The sequence below is a fragment of the Mustela erminea genome, chromosome 17 (assembly GCF_009829155.1).
Source record: "Mustela erminea isolate mMusErm1 chromosome 17, mMusErm1.Pri, whole genome shotgun sequence".
Classification (NCBI taxonomy): Eukaryota; Metazoa; Chordata; class Mammalia; order Carnivora; family Mustelidae; genus Mustela; species Mustela erminea.
In genome coordinates, this window is record NC_045630.1 from 11,502,648 (window position 1) to 11,520,615 (window position 17,968).

The 17,968-nt window shown below is 39.7% G+C and overlaps 1 protein-coding gene across 8 annotated transcripts in view; it reads right to left on the bottom strand.

The window, feature by feature from the left end:
• The window catches only part of AHCTF1 (AT-hook containing transcription factor 1), an 84,628-nt gene that overhangs the window by 22,597 nt on the left and 44,063 nt on the right, over nt 1-17,968 (bottom strand). For all 8 annotated transcript variants that reach the window (XM_032319362.1, XM_032319361.1, XM_032319360.1 and 5 more), the window contains 14 exons: nt 17,829-17,919; nt 16,691-16,780; nt 14,082-14,222; nt 13,359-13,463; nt 12,608-12,701; nt 10,531-10,654; nt 10,331-10,387; nt 8,978-9,124; nt 7,987-8,174; nt 3,274-3,418; nt 3,066-3,197; nt 2,218-2,368; nt 1,598-1,748; nt 1,188-1,280 (listed from right to left, as the gene is read on the bottom strand). In XM_032319362.1, coding sequence (XP_032175253.1) covers nt 1,188-1,280; nt 1,598-1,748; nt 2,218-2,368; nt 3,066-3,197; nt 3,274-3,418; nt 7,987-8,174; nt 8,978-9,124; nt 10,331-10,387; nt 10,531-10,654; nt 12,608-12,701; nt 13,359-13,463; nt 14,082-14,222; nt 16,691-16,780; nt 17,829-17,919 — 1,709 coding nt within the window. The remainder of the gene's footprint in view (nt 1-1,187; nt 1,281-1,597; nt 1,749-2,217; nt 2,369-3,065; nt 3,198-3,273; nt 3,419-7,986; nt 8,175-8,977; nt 9,125-10,330; nt 10,388-10,530; nt 10,655-12,607; nt 12,702-13,358; nt 13,464-14,081; nt 14,223-16,690; nt 16,781-17,828; nt 17,920-17,968) is intronic.

Genomic DNA, 17,968 nt, shown 5'->3' on the forward strand with positions numbered 1-17,968 from the left:
GCCAGTCACAAGCCATTGAGTTTACTCACTACCCACTAACACAAACCAGTTTGAAACACAGTATTAGGGAACAGAATGATTTCTATAAAAATAAATATTCACACCTCAATTGACTTTCTTCCATCTGAGTTAATCATAGCTTTGAAGGATTCTCATAATACTTCTTTTTCTTTAGGTCCTTAGGCCATTAGTCATGAGTCTGAAAACTTTTATTAATTGCTCCCTTCTTGAACCCCAGATCTATTAAAGTACAAAGGGACTGAGAAAAAGTGACTTGTGGGGAAAAAACTGGAACTACTGCTAGGAAAACAGAATGATAATAATAATGACTTTTATTTGAAATAATCTTCCTGGTAATTAAAGGAAAACAACATCAATCTAATTAAATCCAAACCCCCCAAACAGAAAACCCTCTCATGCTTTGAAAATATGCCCACTCTAAACAGCTTTTGACTCCAACTGTTTGTAAATTATTAACTTATTCTGAGTACCTTATTCTATTGTAAATTCAGATCATTTTATTTTCAAAAAATAACATAATTTTGTTGTTGATAAAATGTAAACAATCAAATTTATAACGATCATATAAGCATGTTTTGAGACACTTGTTCTCTGCTATTGAGAATATGAATATCTTTTTCAACTACCCAATATTCTGAGATGAAATACAATTACCATTTCATCTTGGATACAGAAGTTTGACTTACTATTTATTTACTTTTCTAATATTACAGTTTAAGTTGTACAAGTATTACTGATCTGAAGCCACGGAAGGCATTTTAGTGGGCTCTGTCGTATAGAAGTTTCAATAAGCCAAAATTAGTTAACGATTTCCAAAAATAACCTTTGCTCAGGATCAATCAACAAGGAAATTGTATTAAAAGAAGTTACCAGTTTATTTTGCTCATGATTTTTAATAAAACAAAGTTCACTTCTTTTCTCTAAGCATCTGAAACCATTAAGCCAAAATTCTAAGCAGGCTAGCAGCTGGTGCTAAAATTACTGTGCTACTTCCCAAATTATTTAAAAATAAATAAATAAATAAAAAATAAAAAATTAAAAGCCTTAAAAAAGTATTAAAACTCATTCAAGAATTTAAAATACTGCAACATTTTAAAGGTAATTGAAAATGACAGTGTAATTATCATCTAATACTGTGACTTTAAAATGATTTAACTAAGTCTTACCTAGAAGCTTTTTGTGATGCTTTTAAAATTGGTGTTCCAACAAATGCCTCAGGCACTTGCGGATGTGGCAGAGGAGAGGGTTCTCTTTTAGGACTACAAAGAAAATAAAAATGTAACTTCTCAGTACGTATTACAGAGAGTATTAAACTATGCTTTTTAAAAAAGGCATTATCAGGTAGGAGAGGAGGGCTTTCACTTTTTACTTTGTACCTTTCTGCTTATTTACAAATAACAATAAACATAACTGCTTTTAAAGACAAAACAATTTTCCTACAATCAAAATAGTCAACATAGAGTTTTTCCTTTTTGCACAGACTAATAAACTCTAAGACTGGATGGCTCATGATTGCTTCGGATACCAGGGAAAGAAAAAAGAGTGGTAAGACCATAAGGTGTTAAGGGAAGCGTACCTCTTGGAGGCTGAGGTGCCACCTTTAGGTTCAGTGCATGCCCAAATCTCTCCGATTTTAGACAACACATTACTGATGAAAGCAGATCTTGTTAACACAGCCCCTGCTGCAGCTTGCTTTGTAACAGTGGATAATGGTTGGGGTCTAGAAACTGTAAAACAAAGAATGCAAGTTCAGGGTTTACTTTCCTTTCTAAACCAGTATTTTACCAGAAGATGAATATGAGTGACTAGGACATAGGGCTCACAAGATAAGCAGCTACAGGTTATACTTAGTTCAGCAACATCTATGCAGAAATAGAACTTGGGACTTTTGAGAGGTGGAGGTAATTTACTGTACGTGTTCTCTAAAAGGTGGACGGGAGTGTCCAAACGAAATAAAACGAGATCCTTTATTCTGTTCTGCCCTAATAAATCAGTTATAAAAACCTCTAAGAAAACTTTACATTTGGGGAGAGCAGAGCGGCCCACCAAAAAAAAAAAAAAAAAAAAAAAAAGCACGCCACCGTAATGAAAGCAAAAATGAGCTGAATGTGAGAACAACAGTTTCACGAGATAAATTGCTTGATGTCCTTTCTCACCAAAGATATGTTTTTATGATAGTATTCAATCAAATCTTACCTTCTCGAAGAACTGGTGATGTGGACAGGTGGTAAGGCTTAGCTTGCTCAACAGCTAATCTTCGCTGGATTTTAGGAAGGACTTTCCCATACTGCTCTACTATAGCATTTCGAACCTCTGATCTCTCCCGCAAACGAGGATCACGGTCATTCTATTAAACATGCCATAAACTGTAAACATTTATTCTTCAAAAGTGCTATGTTTATGTATTTACCATTTAAAACATAATTCTGAATACCTAACAATATCTTCCTTCTCCCATATCCATTCTTCCAAACCAAGGACCTCCGACACACACCTGACTGCATTATCAGTCCCCATCTGTCCTGGGTTCCACCCCTCCCCCGTCCAGGCTTGAGTTTTCTCCACGACTAACAATGGTCATCACGTACCAAGTATCTACGTGGGTTAGGCGACAGGTCACCTCTGACACATCGTGCGCATCCCCACAAACAGACACTGTCATTTTACTGATGGAAGAACCAAGGCTCCAAGAATGTGTTCCAAGCACGGCACAAAAGAGCATCTGTCTGAGCCCTGAAGTCCACGTTCCTCGAACCACGTAACTCCCACTGCTCCTCTACCTCCTCCTCTAGCTCCCCCTAAGTGAAGTGGTTAGGCTGGCAGGACTGTGGGCAGTTATCTAAATAGAAATGGCCTATGTAAATGGACCCAGGTAAGTAATAATGTCCTGTTCCCAACGTGCTAGGGAAGGTCAGACGAGGCATCTCCAAGGTCAAGGGGATATGAAGAGCCTCGGTGGTTACCGAGCTAGAAACTCTCACACAACAGTTACCACTTCTCCTTACTCTCTTGGCCCCCATAATGGAACACATTTCACTATATACCGAAAAATTGGTCTTCAGAGTTTGATTCAGCCTCAGGGCAGAGACGTAATTGGCACGCTGCAGATAGTGAACTAGAAGGAATTCGTGATTCCGAACATTGGTGCTGGACTGCAAGAATCTCACCAAGCAGTCCTAGGAAGAACCAAAACACTTGTTAGCTACTCCCTTCTCCTGCATTTCCGACAAGCGCGTGCTGGGGCATTGTTACCTGCTCGAGGTCTGTGAAAGGCAGCTTCAGCAAGTCCTCCATGAGGCCTGTCTCCTGGCAGACTCTGTACGTGTGCGTCAGGAGATGCTCGATGTTCAGACTGGTGGAGTGCTGCCGCAGGAACGTCCAGGCCTCCACCATGTACCTGAAACAGCGTTCCGCGAGACCTAGTGTTAGGAAAGCCGTTGGAAGCTTTCCAAACGAGCGACCCACCTACAGAATTTCAGTGACACTCTGGGTTTGTAACGCTGGAGAACTCTGAGCTTTTCTTAAACACACGTCACGGCATCAAGACGTCTGCTGATCTCACGAGCAGACTTCGTGTGAGGCTGTTCTGGGTCGTTACTGGAGTACAGGACAGGAAAGCACAGAGCATACAAGGGAGTGAGAAGAGCACCACTGTGGTGCGGCAGAGAAAGCCGGGCCTTACGGATGCACGCCAGGCAGGAGAGCAGTGGAAGGGGAAGGGAGCAAAGACCTACCCGGGCACCATTGTGTTTAAGGGATGCTGACGGGCTTATCTCAGTCAAAGAATATTCTGACTGATCTATAAGCAAGAGCTGACTGGAAAACACGGGTTAAATTAGGGAGTTTCAGACACCATGTGGGAGCATGAGACACTGTCTTCTGTGGGCAGTGAGACATCAAACAGTGTTTCTTGTAACACACTCTTGAAAAAACAAAAAACCAAGCTCCAAACTGTATCAGCAGTGACTATAATTGTAAAAAAATTAACCAATAAACAAAGCCTATACATGTTTATGTACTTATTTACTTAAATAGGTAACAAAATGTCTTGAAAGATATACACTAAAATTGTCAGAACTTTTGGAGGGGCTGAAAACTTTCAGGGCTGTGAGAGGTAGAATAAATACATGGCAAGTACATATGAGTACCAGGAAATAATTTTTCTTAAAAAGGCCATCATTTACCAAATTCTAAGTCAACACATAATTTTGGTTTCAAGGGACAACTTCATAAAAAAGCTTTAGCTGTGGTTACTGAAACAGTCACAAATACTGACATAAAAACTTGTTAATAAATAACCAAGACACATGTAAGAAACACAGAATATGTGAACTAAGTCACGTCGATTAATATTCGGCCCGGAAATACGTGGAAGAATAATTCGCACAGCACTGAGCCAGGCTTCCTGTGGATATAAAGTTCCTCAGGGAAGAAAAGGGCTCCCTGTGCTGACGGGCCAGGCAGGGCCAACTGTTCATTTTCTTGTTTTGGGACCAGAATATTTTAACATACTCTGCAGGACTTACAAAGGTTACGAACCCAGATAACTAACAAATTTACAGGTATTCCCTAAAAATCTAAAACTGCCTTGTATTTCACCCCATACCAGGACAGGGAGGAGAGTATGATTGTTATATACCTGAGTGTCTTAGGGGGGTAAATTTTTTCCTGCCTAAAAAATATGGGAGTATTAAGATGAGCACATTTTTATAGACAGAAAAATAAACAAGAAGAATGAATAAGTATATCAACATAAATTAAAAATAAACCATATGAACATAAAGTTGAAGTAGGTAGGACATAATCTATTTGTAGAATCCAATGTAAGACTGGTATATGGAACCTTCACCATACTATTCTATTTCTGTATACACTGAAATCTTCTTTTAAAAATGCTTTTACCAAAATATATTTCAGATAAATACCTAAATGATAAAACAAAAACCACAAAAGTGGTAGCAGATACCATGAAGAGAACTAAAAACAAAAAATGACATTAAAGTGAAAAAACAAACACAAAAGTCAAATGAAAATACTGATAATTCTGATTTCATGATTTTCAACATAACAAAATCCATTCTAAAACAAAGTAAAAAGACAAATGACAAACAAGAGGGGAAAAAAAACCTATGATTACTATCCCTAACACACAAAAAGCTCTAACATGTTAGGAAGAATAATCTCAACAACACACACAAAAACAAAAGGCAGGTCACAAGCAGGAAATAGCAGCTTTATGAAAAGGTGCATTCTCTTATTATTTTGGTGAGATGAAACCTGTTACTGTTACCACTTTCACCCACCAGAGGGCAGTGTGCTGTGAGCTATCAAATGTCCCTTCCCCAGTAGTTCCACTTTTAGGATTTTATGTCTTACAAACGAAATCTGCACCTGTGTAAAATGTATGGTTACTCACAGCAATGGTTAAAATAGCAACAGACTGAAAAATACCTTAATGTTCGCTGAGGCGAGCTGGTTCGATAAATACTGACACAGCACATCACAAGGAACTACTACGTAACTGTCAAAAGTAAGGAAAGTCTCTTTGTCCTATCAGGATATCAAGTCCAAACTAAACAGGAAAAAGTACACTGTAGCAAGACATAGAGTGTGCTGTTTGTATTGTAGCACTGTTTGTGTAGGGGTGGTAGGGGGAGGTGGTAGGGTAAATACTGCTAGAAATGAGCCTGGAGCTGCTCCCATCACTAATGTGCTGTGATGGGACTACTACAAAGCTTTGGGGAAAGGAACGCTCCCCAAACAGCCCATCATCACGAAGGGCGAACTTCTTCAGCAGAAGAGCTGAGGAGATGAAGGGTGTGTGTGATGGCGGGGCTGGGGCCTGCATCCTAGTAGCTTGAAGCCACACAGAGGGAGGTTCATTAAATGCTAGCAAGTGCTTTCAAAAAGGTGGGGTGGGAGTTTAAGTAGGAGGGGGAAGAAACATACATGCATTTGCTTACATAGGTCCACCACTAGAAATTATTAACACTGATGGGTACCAAGAAGCAGTGTAGCAGGCTGGAAATTCACTGTGTATCCTTCTGAACCTTTTGGAAGCATGTAAGTATTTTACTATTGAAAATTAAAAACAAAACAAAAGAAAAACCAACCCTAATTCCTGACCCTCCATCCACCAGTCCATGGAAATTTTCCAATTCAAAGTATGATGTCCACTCCTAATTGAGCAAATGTAGTAAGAGTAAGATTATGACTTATTGAATATTAATCTACCAGGAGAGTATACTTGAAGGCAAAGGGCAAATGATAATGTATTTTTCCATTTCCCCTCTAGCAGGAGACAACACTATCTCCAACTTCAAGAAAGCCTGTTCCACTGCCAACACTGACGTAAATTTTAAAAATAAGAAAGCCCTCATACTCCACTACTTGATGAAGTTCTAGAACCTAGGTGAGGTTCGGTGGGCTGAGGTCCGGAGCCGATGACCAAGAAAGAATTCTTGAGACATCTTTGGTGCAAAATGGTGGTTTATTAAAACACGGGGACAGGACCCGTGGGCAGGAAGAGCTGCTGCCCGAGGTTGTGAGGGTAGGCATGTTATATACCTTGCGGTTGGGGGAAGGTGAGGAGAAGGGAGGTTTCAACGGGAGTTTTCATATGCTCTTCCTGCCCACTGAACCTCACCTAGGTTCTAGAACTTCATCAGATCTACCCAGCAAACCACAAAAATGTGTAGTGAATGAACTGAAGGATAACAGATAACAAGGATCGCAGAGGAAAACAAGCAACCTTTCAAAGGTGTTTTTCCAAGATTCCAACATCTGTTTTTTCGATGTCAGCATTAGTGGTTAAGGACAACCTCTTTCAAGTCAGTAGACTGAACAGCTTTTATGCAACTGAAAATAATTTACATGCTGCCTGACTACTCAGTACTGGGACTCTTAACCCATTTTTTTAAACCTCTATCGCCACTAGCTTCTTTAAATTTTGTCTTGCCCTTACGTTCATTCCAGATTTATTCGGCTAGCCAAATGTTTGTGGCTAATTCAAGTTATTTCACTTCAACAAGTACTTCCTAATTTATTCCTTTCGAGGACACTAGTAGTGTCCTACCTATCTAATCAACCCATTACCATACTACAGAACTCCTCTTCTACCTGAAATTTAGAGATTCAACCCTCTACTCTCAGAAATACATTGAGAACAAAGAAAGCTTAACTTTCCGAATGCTGATACTGAAGTAGCATTTGGTTCATAAACAATCTGGGGTGAGTGAAGAAACGAATTTCTAAAAATATAAAAATGACCAACCAACAGAACTGATAAAAAAAGTGAGTTGTATAAAACAGTTACAATCTCATAGGAAGTAACAGCTCCAAGAAATTTCCCCAAATCATATGGTTAACAAGAAAACCCAAATTACCAGACAACTGTATTTCCAATTATGCCTTTAACTTGTCATAGTTGTCACATACACAAGTAACTACAGCAATATACATATACAGCTATAATATGAACGGATCTATAGCATGCTGATTAGAGAGCACTAACATTGGCAAAGGGAAGAAAAGGAACAATGTAAAGACAGGACCTACTCAAATCCCCACCTGCTCAAATCCCATTTGGTTCATGTATTTAAGATACAAAACCTGATTTTACAACTCAACAGGGCTTTATCCTTCCTTTGTATCTTTGGCTCCTCCCCCCACCCCCCCTCAAACCTCAACTGACCACAGGGGAGATGCCCACATTGCCATTTAGCAAGAGAGAGAATTCTGAATGAAGCTCAGTTTGGCTTCCCCTTTTACTGAAGAGTACTCCTTCTTCATCCTATTCTAAGATAAAAGGTTTTTTACATTCTTCTTAACGTTGACAATGAAGAATCCTAAGAACAGGATGTAAATGCAACCAAAGCAAAGTATTTTATATGACTGTCTCATCAATTCCATTTTATTAACATATATGATCAAGGCTTCAACGGTGTTTTCAAAACATGTACTTACTTATTGGAAAGCAAAACGGTGAGGTGAAGGGTAACATCCTCACCGCTGGACACCGTGGGCTTCATTGTCTGAATGTATCGGAGAGCTTGTCTGTGCTCCCCCTGACTCATGAAGGCTTCAATAATCTTTGAGTGTTGCCATGACACAGGTTTTACAGTAGCTGGGTGGAACAGAAGATCCAAGCCACTCTGCAAAGAGAACACAAAAAATGCTACATGCACATAAAATGTGCTGCACTTGGACAAAAACACCTAGCCTTTATGGGACGCCTGGGTGGCTCAGTTGGTTGGACGACTGCCTTCGGCTCAGGTCATGATCCCGGAGTCCCGGGATCGAGTCCCGCATCGGGCTCCCAGCTCCATGGGGAGTCTGCTTCGCTCTCTGACCTTCTCCTCGCTCATGCTCTCTCTCACTGTTTCTCTCTCAAATAAATAAATAAAATCTTTAAAAAAAAAAAAAAAAAAAAAAAAAAAAAAAAAAAAAAGACGGGGGACACTACAGCCACAAACAACAGTTTAAACATAACCTGTCAAGTTCTACTTTAATCCATGGTACATTTTATTATAAATAAAAGCCTATCAAAAGCCCCATTCTTCTGAGGCCTGGTTGAGATCTGATGTAAAATCTTTCTGCCACCAAGGTCACACATCAATACCAAGTCCTGCCTTCTATGGCAACACACCAAGCGGGTCTCTAACAAAACAATGGCCGGGTCTCTAACAAAACAATGGCCGAATCTGTACCACTAGTAATTGTTTACTACTTATTTCCTTCTTTAGACCTTGTGGGCCCTGAGGTCCTAAAGTGTTGCATCTTTGTATTCTCACTGCCAACGACACTGCTTGATAAAGGTATCGACTGAACTGAGTCCGTAAATTACTCCAGAAGTAGACTGAGTCATATCTTTAATATCACAGTTAATCCAGCTACGTACTTCTTTCTGAAATTCTAACAGCTGATGAAAGCTTACATTCTCAGCGAACAGACTTACCGCATAGTCATTATGATCTATCAGCCAAAAGCCTTGAATAAGTTTCACCTGGCCCCAAGGAATGGCAAAGGCAGTGGGAAATGACTCAATGCAAGTATCTGCTTTGTTTGGGAAGGAATACATAATATCGAGCAACAAATAAATGGTCTTTAAAAAAGAGAATTAAGGACAATAACAAGAAGAAAATCTCCTACATATCTACTTGTATTAGGGATCAAGAGACTACAGCACCAGAGCTTAAAGAGGCTGCTTTCAGGATTCCGAAAGCCTAAACAGATACCCTGGTGTGGCAGTGTTATTAAATAACTGTGCAGCCAGTTCTAGATGCAAATTCACAAATTCACACTCAGTAGTAAGTACCACTGCAAAAGAGATTAACAAAAGCCCACTTTCCTCATGAAGTCAGTAGCTTATTAGCATTGAAGAAGCAGAGGTACAGACAAAATTCCAGTTATCAGCAAAAGCCAAAGGCTAAAGCAAACACATCATGTAACTTATAATTTATGAATGGAACTACACATTTTAACAAAAGATTTTATTTATTTATTTGACAGAGAGAGAGAAGCAAACTCCCCGCTGAGCAAGGAGCCTAATGCAGGACTCGTTCCTAGGACCCTGGAACCATGACCCGAGCCAAAGGCAAACGCTTAATTGACTGAGCCACCCCTCCCTGGACTACACATTTTTAAACTCAGAAACTGACATCAGCACAAAAATACTATTGCAAATAAGACTGGGTTCAGGCCCGAGGCCTAACATAATATTAAACTAACTTATTATGTATTCGTATTGAACACATAAATTAACCTCATTAAGAAAGATCATTTGATGCCTGGGTGGTTCAGTAGGTTAAGCCTCTGCCTTTGGCTTATGACCTCATGAGCTCAGGGTCCTGGGATTGAGTCCTGTATCGGCCTCCCTGCTCAGTGAGGAGCCTGCCACTCATGCTTGTGAGCTCTCTCTCTCTCTCTGACAAATACATAAAATCTTTAAAAAAAACGAAAGAAAGAAAAAGAAGACCATTTGGCCAGCAATGTTTCAGAATTGCTGTTGGTATGTTGGTAACTCTGATGATGTCCAACACACACACACACACACACACACACACACACACACTCACACACGAGAATCTGATGACAGCTGTGGATCCTAACCCCAGAAAATTATAACAAAATTCTGCATAGTTTCAGATTTGCCATAGACCATTCGAACCCAAACAACAGACCCTGGGTTAACCTTCCTTTAAAAAAACTGCAAATGTGCAGCTGAGACTGGATTAGACGTTCGAGGTTCCTATTACTCTCAAATTTTATGATGAACGTAATACAGGAATTGACAGTGTTTAAAGGATACAACAGCATGTTTGCTTATTTCAGTGACGTCATCCAATAGGTATATGTCAAGCAGTGCCTGTAAAAGGGATAAAACATTCAGTGTGTTTTTTGTATGTTCACTCATTCACACTTCCTGATTCTCCCAAGCCCGTGCCGGGCGGGAACAATACCCCCAGCAACCGCAGAGTCTTCAGGGGGAGCACGTGGCCAGAAACGTACGTGCAGACTAGATGGAGGGTATTTTCCTGTGCCTCCTTCATCCCGCTTCCACAACCTCTCAACGCCGTCTCCCAATTGAGATACCATTTCGTCAATCATCAGGCAATCGGGGTTCCATTTCCCTCTGCAAAACAGGCAACATTCAGGATTATTCGCCATTCATGTTTATTCCAAACTCTTGTGATCCCCACAATCCAAAGGAGAAGAGAGTTGAGAACAGGACCCCATTTGGCACCATGTGAAGTCCAGTCACCAACAAGAATTAGATGCAGAGGCCTCGGGCTTGGTCGCCAGGAAGCTAGTGCACACAGGTTCCCCGGGGGAGAGTGCGGTCCAGCCGCCAGATGCCTGAGCTTGCTTCTACCACCCAGAGCAAACTGCCCAAGAGCACGGCAGCCAGTCGGGTATAAACACCCAGCAGTTCAGTCAAAGGGCTATGAGTTCCCTTTCACCACCTGAGTCTTCTGACCCAGAGATTCCTTCAAAAACCTATCCCGAGCGCCTGCAGTGGGCAGCAGAACCTGTCCCTGCCTCATCTACAACAGCCCGGTGGGTGGCAGTTCCTCCTTCCTGAGCTTTCCCCCTGACAGTCAGCACCGCACCGACCACTCCACCTTTATTTACATGGCCTGCGAGTCTTACGTGACAAGCAGGATTAGAAAAACGTAGCAAAGCCATTCAGGGACACATATCTAGAATTAGATCTAGGAACTAACAGATCTAGGATTTTAAAATATGCTTGATGGGGCACCCGGGTGGCTCAGCTGGGATCACGATCTGAGGGTCGTGAGATGGAGCCCCACGGCGGGCTCTGCACTCAGCAGGGAGTCTGCTTCACAGTCTCTCTCTCCTCCTCCTTCTGCTCAAGTGTGCACTCTCTCTCAAATAAATAAAATCTTTAAAAATTAAATAAATATAATATGCCTAATCAATCTCCCACCTCGGTGCCTAGGCTCCAAGATTATTTCTTCTAAAGGACCGGACCCCAAACTTGCCACATACCAAATTATAGACAGCATGGCCTTCTGAGGACTGATTTCTGGGGGATTCTGACAACACACCTGATGTCCATGTTCGTGAACCACCACTGTCAATGTTGCATGCTGTGCTGCAAGCGTCACTCCCACCCGAGGAACAAGACTATATAATCCCTGCTCTTTGTTCTATTACCTCTGCTTCATTATTTCAAAGGAACCAATGAGAGTAACATTCATGTATATTAAAAAGGAAAAATAAAGGAAATAAGACAAAGAGAACAGGAACACAGTGGTTGAAGGGCCTGAAAAGCAACTGTTAATGGAAAGAACGTAAAAAGCCTAACTGAAGGTATGCTTTGTGGCTTTCTGATGAATTGGGAGCCTTTAGTCATTTTCTAAATAAGAATCCTCAGACTCTTAATCTCACAAAACAAACTGAGGGTTGCTGGGGGGAGGGAGGTTGGGAGACGGTAGTGGGGTTATGGACATTGGGAAGGGTATGTGCTATGGTGAGTGCTGTGAAGTGTGTAAACCTGGCGAGTCACAGACCTCTACGTCTGGGGATAAAAATACATTATATGTTCATAAAAATTAATAAGTAAATAAGAGTCCTCAGGGGGTGCCTGGGTGGCTCAGTTGGTTAAAGCCTCTGCCTTCAGCTCAGGTCATGATTCCAGGGTCCTGGGACCGAGCCCTGCATTGGGCTCTCTGCTCAGCAGGGAGCCTGCCTCCCTTCCTCTCTCTCTGCCTACTTGTGATCTCTGTCTGTCAAATAAACAAATAAAATCTTTAAAAAGTATAAATAAGAATCCTCAGGAAAAATACATGCTTAAATGACAGAATCTCTTCTAATAAATCAACTGTGGTAACAACTCTTAATTAGGAAATACTGAGTAGCCACACTCAAATTATCAAACAAGGTGTAACAGATCTAGGCAAACATGCAAATGTTACAACTATAATAATGCTAGTGACAAATTCTGTCACTTGAGAATTCCACGCATTTCATCTTTCTGTAGCCTCATGAATTCTGTTCTGAGAAAGAGATGACTTCTTACAAAAATAACTTCTAAGAGGTTTTGGAAAATTCTGGAAGGTACCTTGCCAGACGCTCACACTTCTGTCGACGACTGGTGTAGTAGTTCTGAATTACAGGGTAGTTGTAGTACAACCTGGACAACTGCACAGCATCATCTAGAGTTTTTTAAGAGTCAGGAAAATTAGTAATATTTCCAAAACATCCTAACAATACCTAAGGTCATCCACATTATTTTACTATAAATGCATGATACTGTTTAGTCTGCAGGCTTCCTAAATTTAAGTAATAAATACACATCCCTTTATTAACAGATACACAAACAAGAAAAGAGTCTCTCATAACAGTTGGTAAAAAACAAGGATATAGGCTTAAAACTCTGGAAAAGCTATTCCAGAGATAATTCCATCCCCTTAATCCTTAATCATTCATATACTTAGAAAGCAAGCAGTATTCACTATTTAGGTAAAAATCACAGAGAATAATGAAAGAGTAAGGTCAACAGCAATTAAGCAAAGGGACAGAAGTGCTTCTCAATAGAATCTAACATGTGACCTGGAAATGCAGAAAATTAGAGGACTTAGAAGTGTTCTCTACAAGCCAGAGCAAAAGTCAAATCTAATTCTTGGTAGCATAAATTAGTTGAAAAGAGGTATTCGACTGATGGCAAATAATCTTGGTTAATAAGCATATTAAAACAACTCTTAATGGAAGAGGGAGGGTGGAAAAAAGGCAACCCGAAAATGAGAACCCCTCAAATGACAGAGATTTCAGAAAGTCTCCAGTAATATCCGCAGCTGAAGTCAGTGTTTTACCTGAGCCCTCGGGTAAGAGCCCCGAGTGACAGAACCAGAGCACCACCTGTGTGTACTGGCCGATGAGCCGTGTGATCAGGCACTTCTTGTGCAAGTCCATGAGGCCTGCGGAGACAAACACCGGTCGAGTAACACGCAGTGCACCAACCGTGTGGAGAATCAAGACCCTGCCCAGTTCTCAAAACTTTTAACAGCGTATGTGGATTCTTCAATATACTTAGCCTGAACAGAAAATCTCCACGATGCTAAAGGGGGTGACTCACTAAGTAGACATCTGAGCTACATGAGCTTCCGCCTATGCTGCATTTCTGAAGTCAAACGCAGCCAGTAACACAGACCAGAACAGGGATATTCCTGTAGGTTGTTCAAACCGGGCCTTTACGTGAAACTGGCTATTTTGTTTAAATGGCAAAACAAAGACAAACATTTACAATGACCTCTGTGAATAAGAACTTACATATATTTGAAGAATTTGAAACTCTACTGGAAGTACGTACGCTACCTTAACAGCAAGTTTAACCCGCAGATTTCCCAAGCTTGTTTAAGCATGGGCTCAGGGCACATCTAGTAATAGTCTGCAGTTTCCATTTAAGAAATAAAAATAAAATAAGTCTCTTCGTACTTTGCACAATGATGCATCTAAGACAAGGAAGACAAGGAAGTTTATTTTTCCTTGAAGTAAAATTTAAACAAAAACTCATTTATACGAGACAAAGAGCACACCTCTCTCCGTGATCTCCTGGGCTTCTGTGGTGAAACAATTTAAGACGGAATTAAGGTTGCTGAGAAGCAAGTGGCACTGCTGGAGAGCCTGTATGGTCTGTGGGTCGATGAAACGACACGAGCCGTCAAATAATGGTATACCTTTCCAGGAGAAAATACCAGATTAGTTCTGACACAATAAATCCGAATTAGTTAAAATCATAAAGGCAAGATTTCTCAAACTCCTATTAACTACAGAGTTAGACTACACATCATGAGACTTTGAAATGGCAAATAACCTTAAGAAACCCAGAAGGGACAAATATAAATTCCTAGTTTTTTAAGATGCAGAACAAGGAACAAGCAATGTGAGCAGAGGAAGGGGACACAGAGTCAACTTCAGACTGACTAGAAATAAGTCTATTCGTTAAATGCTTCCCCCTCAAGTAAAAATCTTTCCTATCAGATCTTTTACATGCCACATTGTTTTGTGATTATTTTATAAGAGCACTTTTTCCATCTCCAGTGCTCCAAAGTGAGACATTAAGACTCAGATAAAGACATAATAAAACTACGTGCTTGTTATAATTCACTGTAGACTTGGTTGTCCTTTCATTTTAAACTCAACAATGAATTTTCAAATCCTTTTTTGGGGAAAAAATGGGTATTTTAGTTGCTACTGATTACATGTTTTAGTTAAGATTTAATCACATTAATATTTACTGGGTAACTGGAAACTAGAAAACATATCTTAATTAGAAATCCTTTCTCAAATCAAATTGATTTGCTTCACTTCCCATACATTTAAAATACTATGCTTTGTGTTTTTATTACATTTAGGTTTTTAAAAGAACTCCATTAACCAGTAATGCAGCTCAAGGCAGCAATAATGGCTGAGTTACCATGTTCAAACCTGATGTCCCAGATTATGCTCAAAGTGTAATAAAGGCATATAATTTATGAACCAATCTGAATTTTTTTCTTTTCTTACATGAATTACATAGCCCAGTCCTGAATATATTTTCCACTCAAAAAAATACATTTTGTGGCCCTAACTCTGAATTACCAGGTGTTTGCTCCTGACTTTAACTAAGTGATTAAATATTTAATAACTATTCAAATAATTTATTCAATTATTTAAGTATTTATAATTATTTCATATTTATGTTTTGTAAGTATGACCTAAAAATACTAAAGAACCCCATGTCTCTAACAGTAGATTCTCTACTAAAAATAACTTAACTAAAAAGTCCATTTAATTCATTCATCATTGATACAATGATAGAAATAACAAAAATATATACTTCTAAATAAACTTAAATTATACTTTCATGTACAGGGCAATCACATTATTTTTGTACATAATGGGTTTCTGATATTTATAGGACACCTCAAAACTCAGATTAACGACAGATGAATGAATAAGCCTGACAAGAAGAAAAATTACTGCAAATGACTGATAATGTCACCTGCTAGCAAAAGACAGAGGTGATGAGTTTTTGCCCTCCTTTTTTTTTTAAGAATATATATTTTTAAAGATTTTATTTATTTATTTGACAAAGATCACAAGTAGGCAGAGAGGCAGGCAGAGAGAGAAGAGGAAGCAGGCTCCCTGCCGAGCAGAGAGCCCGATGTGGGGCTCGATCCCAAGACCCTGGGATCATGACCTGAGCCGAAGGCAGAGGCTTAACCCACTGAGCCACCCAGGTGCCCCTTTTGCCCTCCTCTTTAGCTTTTTTTTGGTTATAAATATTTTGAACAGAAAATGAGTAAGAAGGGGACCTTCTGAGGTCAACTGGCATACCACCCTGACTCCATCATCTGCAAACTTCATAATTTAATCTCTTAAGATCAAAGAAAATGTACAACTCTGAAAGTTGGTATTATAGGCATGTTAACACGTTGCCAGTTTAACAATCGATTGCAAAGTCTTGCTCAAGAAAGAATTTCGTCGGGGCACCTGACTGGCTCAGTGGTGGAGCATGTGACTCTTCAACTTGAAATTTTAAGTTCGAGCCCCATGCTGGGTGCAGAAATTATTTAAAAATAAAATGTTTAAAAACAAACATAAAAATAATACTAATTCTGCCACCCTAATATTAAAAGAAAAGTTTTTCCTCTGAGACTTCTTAGAGTTTACAACTTCAGGGACGCCTGGGTGGCTCAGTCAGTTAATCATCTGCCTTCAGCTCAGGTCATGATCCCAGGGTCCTGGGATGGAGTTCCGATTTGGGCTCCCTGCTCCACAGGAAGCCTGGTTCTCCCTCTCCCTCTGCCTGCTGCCCCTTCCCCCGACTTGTGCTCTCTCTCAAATAAATTAATAAAATCTTTAAAAAAAAAAAACAAGTTTACAACTTCAAAATGATTAAAAATGATGACTGTGGCTCAGTGGGTTAAGCCGCTGCCTTCGGCTCAGGTCATGATCCCAGGGTCCTGGGATCGAGCCCCGTGTCGGGCTCTCTGCTCGGCGGGGAGCCTGCTTCCTCCTCTCTCTCTGCCTGCCTCTCTGCCTGCTTGTGATCTCTCTCTGTCAAATAAATAAATAAAATCTTTGGGGGAAAAAAAAAAAAATGATGACTGTCATGTACTTAAAACACAAATCGAGGTTAATATTTTAATATAATACTTACACAGTCTGTCAAATTCCTCTTTTGTAAAAACCACTTTATTCCACGTCCACTCAAGAACAAAGCGAAGATTGGCCGCAGAATTTGGTTGTTCTTATTAGTAAATATCCATGGAAGAAAATAAAGGATTATTAATTACAAACAAAAAATCAGTAGCTCCAGTGGGGAACCTGACCAAGACCACACTGATCAAGTGAGCAGTGGGAACGTCAACACTAACAAACTGGTACGAAACACAGCAAAGAGCGCACTGTTTTACACAGTGCTGCTGTGAAGAATGTCAACTCTGAATCTAATCAGGAGGAAAGCTTAACAACACACACTCAAAGGCTGTCTGTAAATTGATAGGCTTATCTTTAAAAAAAAAAAAAAAAAGCCAATTTTTGGAAAGATAAAAGCCTGGGAATTATATGAGATTAAGAGACATTAAAAGGACATAAAAACTAAATACAAAGTATATGCTGGATTCCATTTTGGATTCTCTATCCCTATAAATGCTATCAAGGACGTTACTGGCACAATTAGTAACATTCCAGTAATGTTTGGGGATCAGATAACAGCATGTATCAATGTTTTTTGAATTTTGTAAGTATAAAGTGGTTTTGGAATGAATGTTCTTGGTCTTGGAAGTAATACTGAATTACTTACAAGAAGAGAAATGTTGATGCCTTCAACTTATTCTCGAATGACTCAATAAAAAATAAAGGGGGTGTAGCATGTGTGTTTTTAAAAGAGAAGGATACACAGCAACTGGGATGAATCCCGGAGAATTTTGCTGAAGAGTCAATCCCAAAGTTACATATTGTATAATGTCATTTCTAAACATTTTTGAAATGTCAAAATTACAGAAATAGAGAATAGACTGGTGGCTCCCTGGGTTTATGCGTAGGGGGACATAGGTGCGGCTATAAAAAGGACAACATGGGGGTCATGACTGAGATACTGTACCAGAAGCTTACCAGATCTTGCAGAGGGAAGGTGATGATATAGGGTAACCCAGGATCTCTGTACACAATGTCTTAAAATAGCAATGTGAATCTAATTAGCTCAAAATAAAGTTTAACTAAACCCCCAAATTAATCATTTAAAAATTTTTAAATATAAAAGTGATTTTTTTATTTGTTAAAAACCATAATCTTACCTTCTTTTGTCCACTTTTTGATACATCCAGTCAGAAGTCCCAGGCAACTTGTGTGGATTGCTGCTGACAAGATAGCTTCTAACTGTTCTTCCTGAACCATGCATTTAAAAAAAGGAAAAAGAGTAAGAAATGAGGGTAGA